The 16,211-nt window shown below is 38.6% G+C and overlaps 1 protein-coding gene across 3 annotated transcripts; it reads right to left on the minus strand.

The window, feature by feature from the left end:
• Positions 1 to 678: 678 nt before the first annotated feature.
• Positions 679 to 14,782, minus strand: DUT (deoxyuridine triphosphatase). Of its 3 annotated transcripts, none has more exons than XM_074234747.1 (7): positions 14,670 to 14,782; positions 13,722 to 13,890; positions 10,285 to 10,376; positions 8,599 to 8,643; positions 2,068 to 2,142; positions 1,910 to 1,980; positions 679 to 794 (listed from the first exon to the last, which is right to left on the minus strand). In XM_074234747.1, exons 2-7 carry the CDS (start codon positions 13,886 to 13,888, stop codon positions 738 to 740), a joined length of 507 nt encoding a protein of 168 aa, XP_074090848.1. In that variant the 5' UTR covers positions 13,889 to 13,890; positions 14,670 to 14,782; the 3' UTR covers positions 679 to 737. The 3 variants fall into 3 exon arrangements, with proteins under 3 accessions (XP_074090848.1, XP_074090847.1, XP_074090846.1); XM_074234746.1 differs by lacking the exon at positions 14,670 to 14,782 and adding an exon at positions 14,536 to 14,653; XM_074234745.1 differs by lacking the exon at positions 14,670 to 14,782 and adding an exon at positions 14,424 to 14,503.
• Between the last annotated feature and the right edge of the window lie 1,429 nt (positions 14,783 to 16,211).

Raw genomic sequence — 16,211 nt, forward strand, 5'->3', positions numbered from 1 at the left:
GGTTGGCAACCTCATTAAGTGTATTTATTTTTGACTATTTACACCATTTCCCCCCTCACTTTGAACTAATTTCACCAAACTAATATAGTTAGAAATGCCCTCACAAGTCAGATTTTTTTTAAAAAAAGACCATGACTTGAAATAAGGCAAGTAAAGAAAATCATGATGAATAAGTTAAACTACAATAAATATCAATCTAAAATCTTTCAAACCAAGAGTTTCCTAATGCAATGTACAAAAGAATACAAAAAATCATAACGGAATGCTACTGTGTGTTTTAAGAAATGAACTGGATGATTTTAGAAAAAAAATGAAAAGACCTGCATGAAAAAATGGGAAATGAAGCGAGTACAAGCATTGTATGTAATAACAGCAATATTGTTGGAAGAATAATTGTGAATAACCAACTTATTTTGAATACTATAAATATCCAAATCACCTTTAATGGGCCTGTGAAAAAAGATGTTTTCTACTTCCAGAAAAAGAAGTGAAAAACAGAAGTATACATAGCATGATTTTATATATCTTTAATAAACCAGTGTCAAATAATGGCACTTCTCTAGTAGGGTGAGGAGGGAGGGAGAAGACAGTTTGGAACTTATAAAGTTACAAAAACATTAAATTAAAAAACAAAAACAATACACATACACACACACACACACACACACACACCTACCATAAGTGAAAATTCATTTTATTAACTGTTTTAATGTTACATTTGCTTTCAATATATAATTTTAGTTCTGACCAGTAGAACCAAAACCTCCTGATCCACGTTCAGTATCATCTAAGCCCTAAAAAAGAAAAAAAAAGTGTCCCATAATTAAGTTCAATGTCAAAGTTTCTTTTCTCCCAGTCAAATTCCTACTAAATTTTAAAGTCTTTTTCTCCACAAAGTATTGCCTTTTTTGTTTTTTGCTTTTTTGCAAGGCAATGGGGTTCAGTGACTTGCCCATGGTCATACAGCTAGGTAATTATTAAGGGTCTGAGGCTGGATTTGAACTCAGCTCCTCTTGCCTCCAAGGACAGTGCTCTATCCACTGCACTACCTAGCTGCCCAAAGTATTGCACAAAGTATCAACACATCTTTCTTAAAGGAGATGACAGAAAGTAGAGGGGGAAAAAAAAGGTAAAACACAAATGCACAATTTAGCCAGTCAAGACAAATATTTCCAAAAGTTGTTTCAAAAATATATCAGGGCTTTAATAAATCAGGGAATTAAAAACTATTTTCTAAGGAAAAGTTAACACGGAAGCTATATTGCAAAGATAGCTTACAGAATGCCTCCTAAAATTTACCTTAAAATCATTGACCACAGAGCTAAAAGGGACCCTGGAGATGATTTTGTCCAATCCCCACTCTGACTCTATTTTGCAGATGACAAATCAGAAAGTCAGAGGAAAAGTAACCTCATATAGTAGTAGTAGGAAGCAAATCCAGGGCCTTTGCCCCAACCTCCAGCACTGTTTACATTATTGACATTGCCGTCTTCTAGCAGGTTAAAGGGATAGACTTTCATTTAAGTATTTACTAAATCTTAAAATTTTATTTCACTTCTAATTAGGACTGTGAATTTAATGGAAAATAATTTTCTTTGTTCTATATAAGGACTTTTTCTTGGTTTGTTTTTGCAAGGCAATAGAGTTAAGTGACTTGCCCTGGGTCACACAGCTAAGTAAGTATTATGTGTCTGAAACTGGATTTGAACTCGGGTCCTCCTGACTCCAGGGCCAGTGCTCTATCCACTGCACCACTTAGCTGCCCCTATACAAGGACCATTTGCACAGTCATATTTCTTTGTTAAAAGAACTTCCATGTCTTAGATACTAATAAAGAAACAACTCATACTTATTTTATGCTAAATTTATACTAAATTACTTTATAATTATAATTATCATAATTACTTACTTGGACTTCTTCTAGTTCTGGATAAAAAACTCGCTCACAAATCAGCTGTGCAATCCGGTCACCTTTTTTCACTGTAAATAAAAAAGATTGTAATATAAACATATTAGTTCAGAAAAATACAAGTTTAGAAATTGTAGTAAATTACATTATTAATTTACCTTCAAATGTTTCTTTGCCAAAGTTAAATAGTACAACACCAACATTTCCTCTGTAATCTTCATCTATGACACCAGCTATAGGAAGACATATTAACATATTAAGTTAAAACTCTTTGGTAATTATTGTCATCCACCCCTTAATTATCCATACTAATGGAATATAGTTGTATGAAAAACTCTCAGTGGCAGCCTAATATAGTGGACTGAGTTCAGAACTTCAGAGTTCAGGAAACTTGGGTTAATATTTAGCTTTTGACACTTACCAGCTACATAATTTGGAGCAAGTCATGAAATCTTTTTATGTCTCAGGCAACTCCCTAAGATTTATCTAAGATATAGATAGGATTTGATCAATGTTGGTTAAAAAAAAAATAAAATCACAGATGAAACCCATATTAGATTATTCACTGTCATGGGAAGGGAGAAAAATAGTGAACTCAAAAGCTTTTAATTGGAAAAAATAAAAATAACATTGAAAGAAATCACAAACATAAAGATTATTCATGAATCGCTCTAAAATATCTCTACTCTTAAAAATGAATATGGAAATATATGATACTTTGGAAATTTACATTATTTTAAACAAAAATATCAAGCACTAATCCAGAAGCCCCAGGAAAACTAGTTCAGTTTTTCATCCAATTATGCAAATCAACTCTTTCCTACTACCCATTATGTTGAAAATTGATGGCATAAGCTCTGAATGATATCATGTTAGCTTGAGCTAGGTTGTCTCCCTTCTATAAACTTTCAATCTGGTTTTTGCTTTTTTCTGAGTACAAAGAGAAAATTATGATTTTGTTTCAAGCAGACCTGAAGGTTTTAACCTGTGACCTATTCCTAATCCTTCTTTTTTTTACCTTAGAATCCTTAAAAAAATGTTCCACGAGTCTAGGCAGGCATAAACATTCCTAGATTGGTGTTAATTAGTTATTTGAATATCTGCTACAGACTTTTTTTGGAAAAGGAAAATTTCTCATTTTAAATCAATAATTATATCAAATTCACAAAATGAGGTAAGAAAAGAAGAGGGGTGGGCTAGGTGGTACAGTGGATAGAGCACCAGCCCTGGCTGGATTCAGTAGTTCCTGAGTTCAAATCGGACCTCAGACACATCATAATTACTTAGCTGTGTGGCCTTGGGCAAGCCACTTGACCCCATTTGCCTTGCAAAAAAAAAAAAACCCTAAAAAAACAAAGAAGAAAAGAAGAATGAGGATCATTCACTCTCCCTCTGATTATTTCCAATACTGAATTCAGGAAATTTTTCAATGGGTACACAAAAGGCTAATAAGCTGGGAGTCTTGTAAATAAAAAGTACTTTGACCTTTCAGTAATTCACTGACAAAATTTACCTTTCAAAGTATCCCTAGAGATTTCATTTAAGAAGTGTGCAACTGTCTCAGAATTTTTCTAGTGAGATATTTATAGCATACATAGGTTAAGCACAAATATTTCAGCAAAAATGTAGACAAATACAAGTATAAAATTGGAAAGCCTGGTCCATGTTGCAGGAATTCTGTCTTGACTGAATGGTATAGAGTAAAAGTTAGGAACTTTTTCCTAATTGAACAGTAACAAAAAGTGGACCAGACCACATAATGCTGAATCATGTTTTCTTTTCCCACATCCTGTTGAAGTTGACTTAATCCTTCAAATCAAAGCAGGAACAAACTGCTTCAAGAAAGTTATTCTATGAAAGGTGGGACCAGCTGTTCTCCATCTTAACTTGAGTACCTAAGTAGAAATGGTTTTAGTATTAAAGAGGGATTTAGATTAGATTTAAGGAATAAATTATTCAGTGTTATATGTTGTTAAACACTGGAACAAATTAGTACAGACGGTTGTGGAATTTCTTTCCCTGGAGATTTTTAGCACAGAATCAATATCCACCTGTCTAGAATGATTTAGGTAAAGCTAAATAAATTTTGCCAAGTTGGTAGAGGTCTTCTAAATCTTTAAAGTAGCTTTGCTTGGCTCATAAATGTGATTAAGTATCACTGTATTCTCTTCTAGCGGTCAGATATTTTCCCAGAAGCACTGATACATAGTTCAGATGTTCTAAGGTATAAACTTGTGAAAAGACATTAATCCATTTCAAGACATATTTTAAAAGCTACTAAAATTATGAATGAGAAAAGTTTAAAGATAATTAAAATACAAGAAAACAAAGGCCTTTATATATATTTTGCTAGCAAACATGAACCTCTATAATATAATCTCAGAAATTCAGGGTTCATTTTACACGTAATATAGAATAGACTATTCAAGAAAAACATGGAAACATACTTTTCTATGTAAGTAACAAGGACATTTCTTTCTCTTCATGAGAAAGCAAAATGTGTCTTGAAGTTATCATTGGAAAAATCATGCATTGGAACTGGCAGACTGAATAACTGACTTCAGGCAAATGTTTTACTGTGTCAAAGCTTTGGCACGTCATTTGTTGGAAACCTATTTAAGCTAAAACCATCCACACCTACCAGATGTGCATTCTGAACAGAATCCTGCAGACTCAACTTTTTCCTTTGACCCTTATTTACAGCCTGGGATTCTAACAACATCCTTCTTAGGAAATAAAATGTTTTGCCAGTTATGATAAACCTGTGCCTACGAGACATTTTTAAGTTACAAGAGATCCAAGAACACACCACAATTTTATGAACAACATATACTGATGATTGAGTTAGTTTTCCATTTCTTTTGGTTCAATGCTTTTTGGGTCTTTGTTTATAGCACAGTAAAAATATTGCTTATGAGAAAATATTTAAATTTCAATGCAAATTTTACTTCAAATAGAGAATATATACTTAGGTCAGTCTTTAAATGATCAGGATTATAGCCAGAACAAAAAATTTTAAAAACCCATGCCTGGAAAAAATTATACAGAGAGTATCTTTAAACTATAAGTTAGAATATCAAAGAGGTCAACTGGTACAGTAAAAGAGGATGATAGTGCAAGTCTGAGGACGTGAATTACAGCTTCCTTAAATGTATGTGATTTTTGGTGAAGTCACATGTAAATGTCACAAACTTTCTGGGCCTTAGAGCCTTCTTGCATAAAAAAAATGAGGTTGGACGGATGACCATTGAAGTTCTTTTGAGATGAAATTAAGAGGCAGCAGAGCTGCACTATCCCATACCACCACCTAGTGATATCATGAGAGATGTCACTTTTACCAGCTAGGTTGAACTATGGAAGTGCAGGAGCCATATACCAGGGAGGATTTTACAGACAGGCAAAATCATGTCCTCCTGTACATTCTCAGGAGATTTGGCAGAGGAGGGGGCAGCTTGAGCACAAGCACAGATGTGAATGATTGGATATGACATAAAAGGAGAACAAGTGGGCAAGTTTGGCTAGAAAGTAACGTTCAAAGAAAAAGAAAATCAGTTTAAAAAGATAGGTTTAAAACCAGATTGCAAAAGGTTTTAAATGAGGAGTCTGTATTTTGTCCCAGAGGCAATTACTGAAAAAGCATTTCTTTAACACTATGTTCAAAACACTTTAGATATACCTATAGGATATTTCAGGTGCAAGTTAGATGGGAAGAATCTAAGAGTACAGCACAAGGAAGATGAAAATGTATCTTCTTTCCTGTCAATTCCACTGATAAAATTCTGTTTCTGATGGTGAATCAAATGGCATGGCCAGAAACCTTCTTTGGCACTGCAGCACTTGAAGTAGTTGCCAGATCCTATCTGTGGAAGGGCTGATTCCCTGGATAAAGGAGCTGGGCTGTAGGCAGGGAGAATGTTGTTATTTCTGGATTCTTGGGGCTCAGGATCCAGGAACTGTCTCCAGGTGGAGGGAGGTAGTTGCACTGGCGTGTCACAGCAGGAATATTACTGCTGTTAGTACAGATAGGCCTTGCTTGCCCTCATGGTGGGCACACTTCATAGGCATGACTAGTCCCTTATCCACAGGACTGCTCCTTTGATTGATGGTTATAAGGACTAGGTTAGAAACCGGGCCACTGGTCAGGTAGACATTATTTGCAAGGCTCTTGGGAATGGTATTGTAAAACAACTTGCTTTATCCTATTTCATGTTTATTTGGTTGTACTGGTATTCATACTAACTTTTTAACAAAATATTTAAATAAAGGAGAACAGGATAATCAGAGAAAGGGAATCTTTCAAGAAAACAAAACTATATAAAATTAAAACCTAAAAAAAAATAAAAGGATCTCTCAGAAGCCAAAACTCTTAAATTTTGATTAAATGACACAGTAATGGCTTCCAAACAGAAATCCACATTATGTCAATACATGTATTGATATTTTTCTTGTTTGACTATACATATTTGTATAGGAGAGACCCTAAGGATATAGGGAAGTGTATAACTTTGGAGTTAAAAGAAAAAAATCAGTAAAATATTAAAGGTGTATGCATGCATTACCTCCACTCCCCGCCCCACCTCCCAAAAGTACTGAAGGGATAGAGCAATTTGATTCTTAGCTGGTTAAATTTTATTCTTAAAAAATGCACCTGAAATTTCAGTTTTTTTCTTGTTCTACATAGTCACAATCAAATTAACATTGAAGAGGATAAATTTAAGATAAAAAAAATAAAATTTAGAGAGATGGGGGCAGAGAAAAGGGGAAAGGACAGGCATTTATGGTCGATGGAAGTAGAACCCTTGTGGACTATAAGATCAAAGTATGTCCACCCAGGTGTCTAGTTGGTGTGAAGGGAAGGTGTAGATCATGAGATGTGATGTTGATACACTAGGATCCAGGTATATGGCTTCTGCATTTCCGTAAGTGTGTGCAATGCAGCTCTTATGTAGAAGAGAAAGGGTTGGGGAGGGGAGAACCTAGTATAAGAGTAATGAAAACTTAACTAAGAGAATACAAAATGATCACAGTACTTTCTCTGAAAACATTAAAAATCAACAGAATGAGGAGTAATTTAAGTTCTAATTTTGGTTCCAAAGACTGAGGATGAAATCTCATGCCCACTAAGAATTAGAAATGGGTTCTACTTTTGACTCTCTGGATTCTCTTCATTGTGCTTGAGCAGCCTTCTGGCCCTGAAAGTGCACCCTGCAGCCCCTTCCTTTGATTGCCCATTTCTTCCCAGAATATGTAGTTCAAGGAACATGCCAAGGCTGGCAGCACCTTCATTCTTCTGGGGGTTACCTTTGACTTTCCAGATTTTCTCTACCACACCCCATGCATGTTATGTTCCATAACCATTTCAATTTCCTTTTAAAGTTGTCTCCTTCCATTAAATGTAAGTTCCTTGAGGGCAAGAATTTTGGTTTTTTTATTCCTAGAATTTAAGAGAGTGCTCAACACACAGTAAATGCTCATTATTCTGTAAAAAACCAAACGTTATACAGAAGTTGAGTAGATAAGAGTCAGGAGGTCTGGATTCAAGGCTCTCCCGTCCTTCACAATGGTGGTGTAGTTCCAGGCAGGTCATTTGACCCTCTGGGTCCAAGCTCCCAAGACCTTTAAGTGGTAGAGCAGTGCTGGGGTCTGCATTGGCTACCAGAGCTGCCCTTAGGAGCTTCCCACACTGATATCAGGTGTCTAGAACACAGAGAAGTGTTGCCTGACCCTTTGGGGATTGTCCTTTGTCACTCTTCCCAAATGAGTGCCTTCCAAGAGGTGAAGATAGTTCTAAGCAGCCTTTTCTTCAGGTTGAATGTCTTTGACTTCCCATCTACTCCTCATATGACACATTTTCAAACACATAGCCAGTGCCAAAGATCATTTCTCATGGATACACACACCAGTCTGTAGATATTTTGTTTTTAAATATGGCACTGAGAATCAAACATAATACCCAAAGAGCATGGACTAACCTGTTGAGACATTAGATTTGTGCTTTGGAGATCAGTGTTTTCTCACAATAAAATGAAAGCTCTTTAAGGACAGAAATAGTCTCACTTCTGATTTTTTTTTTGTCCTAGTGCCTAACATACAGGTGTTGCTTAATAAATACTTCCTGATTTACAGATATATGCATAATTCTTGGTGTAGCTGTATTTTTTGAGTTTATAATTTTTATACACAACTTTTGTCATTTCAAAGTGGGAATGCACTGAATATCATCCTTGGTTTCAAGACCCCCCCCCATCTTTACTACACTGACCCACAGCAACAATTCTCTCTAGATAGATTTTTTTGATGGTTTCTTCTTTTCCTGCTTATTTAATTTGTTTGTTTTGGAGCAGGGGATCTACCAAAGGTGATTTCCCCTACTAACAAAGATTAAGATGTCAGTGATCATTTTGAAAAGTTTCTAGATTAATTCAGGAACAACTTCATCTGTTAGTGAAATATTTCCTTTTTAATGGTAAGACTAATCAGTACAAAAAATTAATTATTATTATCCATTTCCTTAGATGAACTTACTAAATTTGGATGGCATGGTAATGAATTACATAATGCACAAAATAGCAATTCATTTGATTGTCTAAAGACTCAAAACATAAGCTATCATTTGAATTTTACTTCTTTGGGAAAGGAAAAAAAAAGACTTAGAAATGTAAGATTGAAATAAGAAATAAACATCTTACCTCCTACATCTATGAAATGTTTTGCAGCCAAGCCAGAACGTGGAGCTTAGCAAAAGAGAAAAAGAGAGAGGGGAGGGGGAAATAAATTTAAAATTTTGACACAAGCTAGTCCTACTTCTCTTGATTCAATTTTATTCCTATATCTTGTAAATCTGGAATAATTTTAATTTCATAGTAATAATATGAAGATCATTTGCATTTACAATATTTACTAAGATAGAAAAAGTAGACATTTAGGAAAATTTACAGGAAATGGAACCTGGTTAATCTAAAATTCATTTTAATTAAGATGACTATTTTCTTATGTGTTCCTAGCTGACTTGAGATTTCATCTAATTGATAACTATGTTATATAAATAGCATATAAAATAAATTTTCTCTAAAATTTAGAATTCATTGATTTATAGCCACAACCTTAAATGAACTAATATTATAGTCTTCATTTTCTATCTTTTTACTGAAGTAAACCCTCTTCTCTCTTGAAAATATTCCAAGAAAGATGCAATAGGGACTTTGTTCTCGCCTCTTTTATTTTGTTGCGTCAGAACTTTTATGACATGAGTTTATTTGGTGGCATTCAAGGCCAAAGTGACTTTTCTTTGAGAGGTGAGCTGTGTATCTCTTAACAGTTCTTTATTTTCCCTACTCAGAGATATCTTACCTCTCCATCTGAATAAGTTTTAATAACACTTCCTTTAAATAGTGCAGCTACTGAGAGGAAAAAGTTGAAGATAAAAAGATATTTTCTAGAATTTATAATAGCTTTTTTCGAAGTGTTATTTCCAAGGCTGCTTTAAAAGGCAGCTTACTGGAAAAAGACATTATTTAAAGATGCTTCTTGTACTATAACCATGGAGTTAGGTAAACTCAAGTCTTTCCACGTGGGGTAGAAAGTAAATACTTATTTTGAAAAAGAATTTCACTATTTTTAATATTGGAGAAACCGGGGCAGCTAGGTGGCGCAGTGAATAGAGCACCGGCCTTGGAGTCAGGAGTACCTGAGTTCAAATCCAGCCTCAGACACTAAATAATTACCTAGCCGTGTGACCTTGTAAAATCTAAAAAAAAAAAAATATTGGAGAAACCATCAGGAAAGAACTAGGTAATTCTAGGGAGAGCAAACACTTTTATTAACCAGTTCGGATCATGAACCAATAGCCATTCAGTGATGGTTTACTTGGTAACATTAAGGTTAGCAGGGTCCTCTATGTTCTATGACATTGAAAGGTTTCTAGAAGATTTTTCCTTGACCTCTTTTATGCATGAAAATATTAATATTCCAATAGTTAGAATCATTCTACTTGTTAATGAAAAAATTTAGTCTGTTAAAAGTATGCTTTTCCTTCCTACCTTACAGAATAAGGCAAAGAAGTAGGAATATAATGTAACACTTTCTAGCTCTAATCACTATAAGCATTTCTCACTAATAGGCTAGCAATTAGTGACAAATGTGCCTCACCATACTTCCACCATAAAAGCAAAGGGAGCTATGAAAAATATCAGATGACAGGAAACTTATAAATGGATTGCATTTGTTATCCTTTATCTAACCTATCCTTGATTAGAAATCATGTTCAATAATTTCCCCCAACTTTCCAAATACCTATGATAATATAATAAAATAAAAAAAGAATAAGATCTTGTTTATTTCAAACACAATATAAGAAAAGCCACTAAACTACTTACCAACTCTACCATAACACCCAGAAGGGAGAGAAATCTGAATGTCTGTTTTCACCAGGGCTTTCTCCATGGCCGGTATTGTATAATCATAGGCACTATAGAAATTATCAAGCAAAATAAATTATAAAATAATTTTTGCAATTTAAATGTTCTACTGACAGTTCTGGATTATCAAAATGTTTGAACAATGGATTTTCTTATTAGTTTTTATATCAACTTAGAACTTTATATTATACTTCAAAACAAATGTTCCAATCACTAATTTTCCAATTCTTATACAAAATTCCTGAAAAGAATAAGCTGTAGGTACCTCTATCTCACAATGTCTCCTAGTTTTTAATTGTTTTTTTAAATTGTTTCAGATAACTTAATTTTAAAAGATACCTTATCTGGGAAGTGATGATATAAGGTGATAAGTAGAACAGATTAGACAGGATAGGCCTATGAAAGGCACCTTATTTCACTGCAGTGAAAATAAAGGGAAGAAAGATGGAGATAAACTGAAAAAGTGATGAGTCAAGAAGAGCCAAGAGTATAAATGAAGGAAAAGGGGCTAAAGCTTTGCCATGCTTAGCTTTGTAAATAACTTGACACCAATACCAATAGTAGACTACATAAAAAATTACTGTGTATTCACTAATAAAAACTATTGTGTATTTAATGGCTCTGGATAGGTTGATAAATGCAGTGACCTTAGGCAAATCACTATAGCCTTGCTCAGATTACACTAAGATTCATCCCTCCATGCTTCATAGGGCTTTTTTCCTTCCTTTCTTTTTATCTATGATACAGCTTCCCAAGCATTACAATTCCATATCTCTACTTGTACAAAAACGAACTAAAAACCTTCACTTAAGTCCTTCCTTTGACATCTCACTGGGTCATGGAAATGATCCTTGGTTCTTAAGAACTAAAACCAAACTCCAGCAGATCCTCCAAAACTAGAGAAGTTTTGACTGTGGTTTTGGTCACATGTGATAGTTCAATCCAGGTTTCAGCAATTCTAATGACTCTCAAATATAGGGCAATTAGGTGGCTCAGTGAATGGAGCTCTAGCCTTGAAGTCAGAAGGACCTGAATTCAAATCTGACCTCAGACACTTGACACCTATTAACTATGTGACCTTGGGCAAGTCACTTAACCCTTACTGTCTTGTATCCAGGGTCACCCCCAGTTGTCCTATCCATAACTGATCCCTGGACCCAGAACTCTGGAGGAGAAAGTGAGAATGGTGACAATGATGTCGTGGTCTTCGAGAACCAAGAACAAACAAAAATGGCTAATTTTGGTGAAGCCCATCAGGAGATCTGGCTACAAGGGGTTGAAGTTGTAAAGATTGTGATCTACAATCATGAAGCATTAAAGATTGTTATATTAAAAAAAAGGAGTATAGAGTTTTTAAATGTTCTAGCTATCTTTTTTTTTAAGTTTCAGTTAACTGTAACGTTAGGGCTTAACTACAATGAAGTTAAGATTGTTTGGAATTTTAGCATTCTCTGAAAAAAAACTGTTTTGTCATAGGTCATTTTAGGGATACTTAGGATCATCTTGAGTAAACCAACATACATGACCTCTCTTGTTTCTTAGTATTTCAGAACTCTTTCCATTCAATTAAATAAATGTTTATTAAGTGCTGCCAGTATGAGTTATGATGAAGAAAATTCATACTGACTATACTCAAAAGAATTTATGATCTACCAGAGGAGACAGAAGTACACAAATTAGACTAAAACAAGGTAAAATGGGATAAGGGCAAGAAAATGCTCTTAGAAAATTAAAGGGCTATTTGAAAAAGATTATGGAAAAGCTCTTTTTATAAAGGAGGTGGCAGCTGAAATGAACCTTAAGGAAGACTAAATGGATAAGGATGAAAAGTAATACTCTCAGCACATGGGAGATAAGTTTCCTAAATACCTGGGGGGGGGAAAGCTCAAACTCAAGAGTATAACTTAAAACTGGAGCATTTTGTTTAAGAAAAGGAAGCATTTAAGGTGACTATAAAGGCAAGTGGGAAAAACTGCTGTGTCTTAAATGTTTGGCTATGAAGTCTGTGTTTTGTCTAAGGGAGGGGGTTATGGAGGAGTAGTGACATGACAGACCTGTGCATTACAAAGATAATTAAGTTTTGTGTTGGAAGGACTGGAGTCAGCAGAGCAGAGTCAAGGTGGTCCAAGGGACAGGCAAAAAGGACTTACACTAAGGTGGTAGCAATGTGCTTTGAGAGAAGAGGGCAGCTACAAGAGTATAATAGGCTGCATATAAAATGCATACAGAGAGGAATACAGTTCCAATGGAACTTTTAAAATATTTATTCTTTGGTACTTATTATCCAAAGACCCCCTTAGAGTTTTCACTCTGGATCTTGAGGGTCACAGAAACATGTGATGCCCTCAGGAAACTTCCAAGGCCCTTTAAGGTTAAGTGACTAGCCTGAAAGCACCAAAGTATTTCAGTAAGCTGCAGAATCCACACTAGATAAAAATTATTTTAATTTTTGCCATGCATTTTCAGCCAGCATGTTAAATCATTCAGCAAGTATCTCCTCATATTTACAACTTGGACTAAGTTTAAAAATAATAGCCTTACCTCGAGTTACTTGACTCTTAAGCAAGTGGCTTTTTTTTTAGTTTTTTTTTTTTGCAAGGCAATGGGGTTAAGTGGCTTGCCCAAGGCCACACAGCTAGGTAATTATTAAGTGCTGGAGGTCGGATTTGAACTCAGGTACTCCTGACTCCAGGGCCGGCGCTCTATCTACTGCACCACCTAGCTGCCCCTATTTCTCTCTTTTATCCATAAAATGGGTATGGGGAGGGGGGGAGCAGCAGGGGGAAATTAAGATGATTTCTTTCCAGAAGTGTTGGAAATGACAAGGTGTCCTCTGCTGCAGAAGGAAAGGACCCAGTTCATATTCCACTTCTATTACCCTGAGCACCCATAATAGACTTCCTCATGGTTATTATGAAAAACAAAGGAGATAATAATGTTCTTGGAGGCTTTGCATCAGAAGCTCTGACCCTGAAGCACATCGTATGACCCCTAACATGTGCTATGTAACTGTCTGCTCCTCTTATGGTTTTATCATGAAGAGCTGAGAAGTCCCTAAGATGGGGGGGGGGGGTTACGGTAGACTTCCTGCTTGTGGAAGCCTTGCCATCTTAACCATTTTTAACTATTAAATAATAAATTCTAAACTACAAGGGCTTAGGATGGCAGCGAGGCTTCGGGGAACCCCAGCCAACAATTGGGCGCCTAAATTTGGCGCGAAAGTTGGATTACAGGAAACGATGGGGGGGGGGGAGAGCCTAAGCTAGAGGCCGAGTGGACTCCGCTAGCCGCCGCCCCCGGGTGGGCTCCCTCTCCGGGCCTCGAGGTGAGGATGGGGGTGGATGGCTGCGAGCCCCCCCCCCCCCCCCCCGGCTCATTCCCTCACGCTCACCCACCTGTAGAGGTCATAGCCCGCGGCCCGCGCGGACCCCTTGGAGGGGGTCGTGGCGTGCTCCGAGAGGCGGGCGAAGCGGAGGCGCACGGGGCGCTGCTCCTCGGGCTGCGCGGGCCGCGCCCGCTTGCTGGGGGACACGGCGGCGGGGGTGGCCTCGGAGCAGGGCATGGCTGCGCAGAGAGCAGAAGGCACGGGTGAGGCGCTGGGGCAGCCCGGCAGTCTCCGAGACGCGGATCGATTTTCCCGCGAGCCGCCGTGACGCGGCCCGGACGAGCCCATTCAGGCCAACGGACGGGGGGGGAGAAGGGATTTAAAACGTTTGGGTGGAGAGGCGCGCGGGGCCCCGGAGCAGCCTCCTACAGACTCTTGGTTTAAGTTCACTATGTATCACCCATCGGTCACCCCCTATGCGGGAGGTTCTTTTTCTTGGGGTTCCATTTCCAATTTCAGGGCATTCCCTCCCCCTCCCACAGAACCAGTGGAGTGGACTCGCCCCGGCGCTTGTTTTCGGACTGGGGTCATTTGAATCCGGTTCCACCCTTGGGGCAAAACCAGGGAAGGAGACCCGGGAGAGACGCGCAGGAGCGCCACGGCCTCCCGGGCGAGCGCCTGCAGCAGGCTTCCTGAAGGCCCGCCCGAAGGTCGCGGCTTCCCCACCCTAGTGAACTGCACCCCCCCCCCATTCCCGCTTCCCCATTTTTACTAGTTTTCCCGCCTCCTGCCCAGGAATGGCTGAGAGAGCTGTGAAGCAGCCGCCTGAGCTCCCGGAGCAGCATGGCAGACCTAGGCCCGTGGGGGGTGGGGCAGGGAGGTACCTGCATGGAGGGCGGGGAGGGGCGGCCGACTGCAGTCGGCCATCTAGATGGCGCGGCTGCCTCCTTTAAGGGGACCGTTTTATGGCTATTAACCCCCCCAGCCTGGGAGGAAGGAAAAGCCCCAAATGCTGCACCTGACTTAGAATCCAGAGTGGAGACGTTTGGCCGCCGGGAGCCACCGTACTCTTCCCCAGAGTACCCGGCAGGCTTGGCGCGGAAGAAACACGACCCCTCGTGGTACCGGCGGGAGGAGCTGGGGAGGGCGGGATGCTGGAGGGGTGCGCATGCGCAGGAAGTCGGCCAGCGCGGGATGCTCCGGGGTCAAAAGGTCATTTGGTCCAAGCGGCGCCCTTGTTAGTGTCTGCCACTAAAATCCCTCCGGAGGCAGGCGGGGGGCGGCATCCTACGTGCCAGCAGCGTGTATACAGAAGCAGCCTTGGCTGCGAATCAGCGGGGATTTAGAGAGAACTAAACCCTCTGATAGAAGAAAACCGGTGTCACCTAGGGAGAGCGGGGAGCGGCTTGGGTATCTCCCCCCAAACCCTCGCTATGGAGGCTGCCCCCCGCGGGCGCGGGTCTGCAGCCGCGCTTTATCCCTGCCCTCTCCCTGCCCGCTGTCTTTTGTGCCCTCTTCTCCCTCCTGATGAGAAGGGATCAGCCTTCTCTGGCCCTGCCCCAACCCGGCTAGTGCAGTAACCTGGGGCTCCGAGTGCGGGGTCTGCCTGCCTTAAGGCTTTCCCCCTCCAATCCGGATTTCACTATGTTGTCAACGTTATATTTAGAAACTTCGGCGTGACCATAATAGCCCCTTGTTGAATAAGCTCCGGGTTGCTCCCTATCTTCTCCAGGAGCCCCTCCTTGACTTTCAAAGCCCTTTATAACCTGCCCTCTTCCTACCTTTCCAGTCTTCTTACCCCTTACTTAGGGCCATATAGGGTTTGATCCGGTTGTATTAGCCTCAAGTTTTTCTGGCTTCCTGGGCTTGCTTCAGGTCCCATATACAGTCCTCCTTCTACAAAAACCCTTAATACTTAATCTTAACATCTGAGCTTGCTCCCAATTTACCTGCATATAATTGGGTAGCGTATAGTTGTTTGCCTGTTTGTAGCCATTAATCTTGATTTTTTGCTTTTTTGCCTTTCAAGCTTAGCACATTGTAGGTATTGGATAAATGCCATTGACCCATTATCACACAAATTTGGAAAGAACAGCTAACACTGGATGACGAGATCCAAAAAAAATCTTTACTACCTAGGTAGAATTTAAGATGCAATAGAAAAAATGAAAAATAGAATCTTTGAATTAAAAACCTGACAGTTTCACAAGTAAAGTATGGGTGAGGCATGGTTAGCTGGAGTTATTCTTCACCTGCTATTTCTTAGATTACGACATTCCATGACATATATCACAGTGCTTAGTGTGTGTTATATAAATGTCATGGAAAATTGCCAGTCTCTAGGAAACAACAAATGTGAAAATGGAGAAACATGGAAGATCTTATATAAAAATACACAATGACTACACTAGTGTAAATGGAACAAGTAATAAAAAATGAATTCTGAAATTATAAAGAAAATTTTGGAAGAGCTATGAAAAATAATTACTCTTCGCAAAGGAGGAGGTACATAGTTCATGGATGTGGAACTTTGCATTTAATATCAGATTTTTCTCAAAAG

This window comes from Macrotis lagotis, chromosome 4 (assembly GCF_037893015.1).
Source record: "Macrotis lagotis isolate mMagLag1 chromosome 4, bilby.v1.9.chrom.fasta, whole genome shotgun sequence".
NCBI lineage: Eukaryota > Metazoa > Chordata > Mammalia > Peramelemorphia > Peramelidae > Macrotis > Macrotis lagotis.

Coding starts and splice junctions, on each gene's coding strand:
- DUT (XM_074234745.1), bottom strand. CDS start 14,496: ATGCTGCTCCGGGAGCTCAGGCGGCTGCTTCACAGCTCTCTCAGCCAT. Junction 13,891..14,423: donor GGCAGGAGGCGGGAAAACTA/GTAAAAATGGGG, acceptor CTCTCTGCGCAG/CCATGCCCTGCTCCGAGGCC. Junction 2,143..8,598: donor ACATTTCATAGATGTAGGAG/GTAAGATGTTTA, acceptor GTCTTCCTATAG/CTGGTGTCATAGATGAAGAT.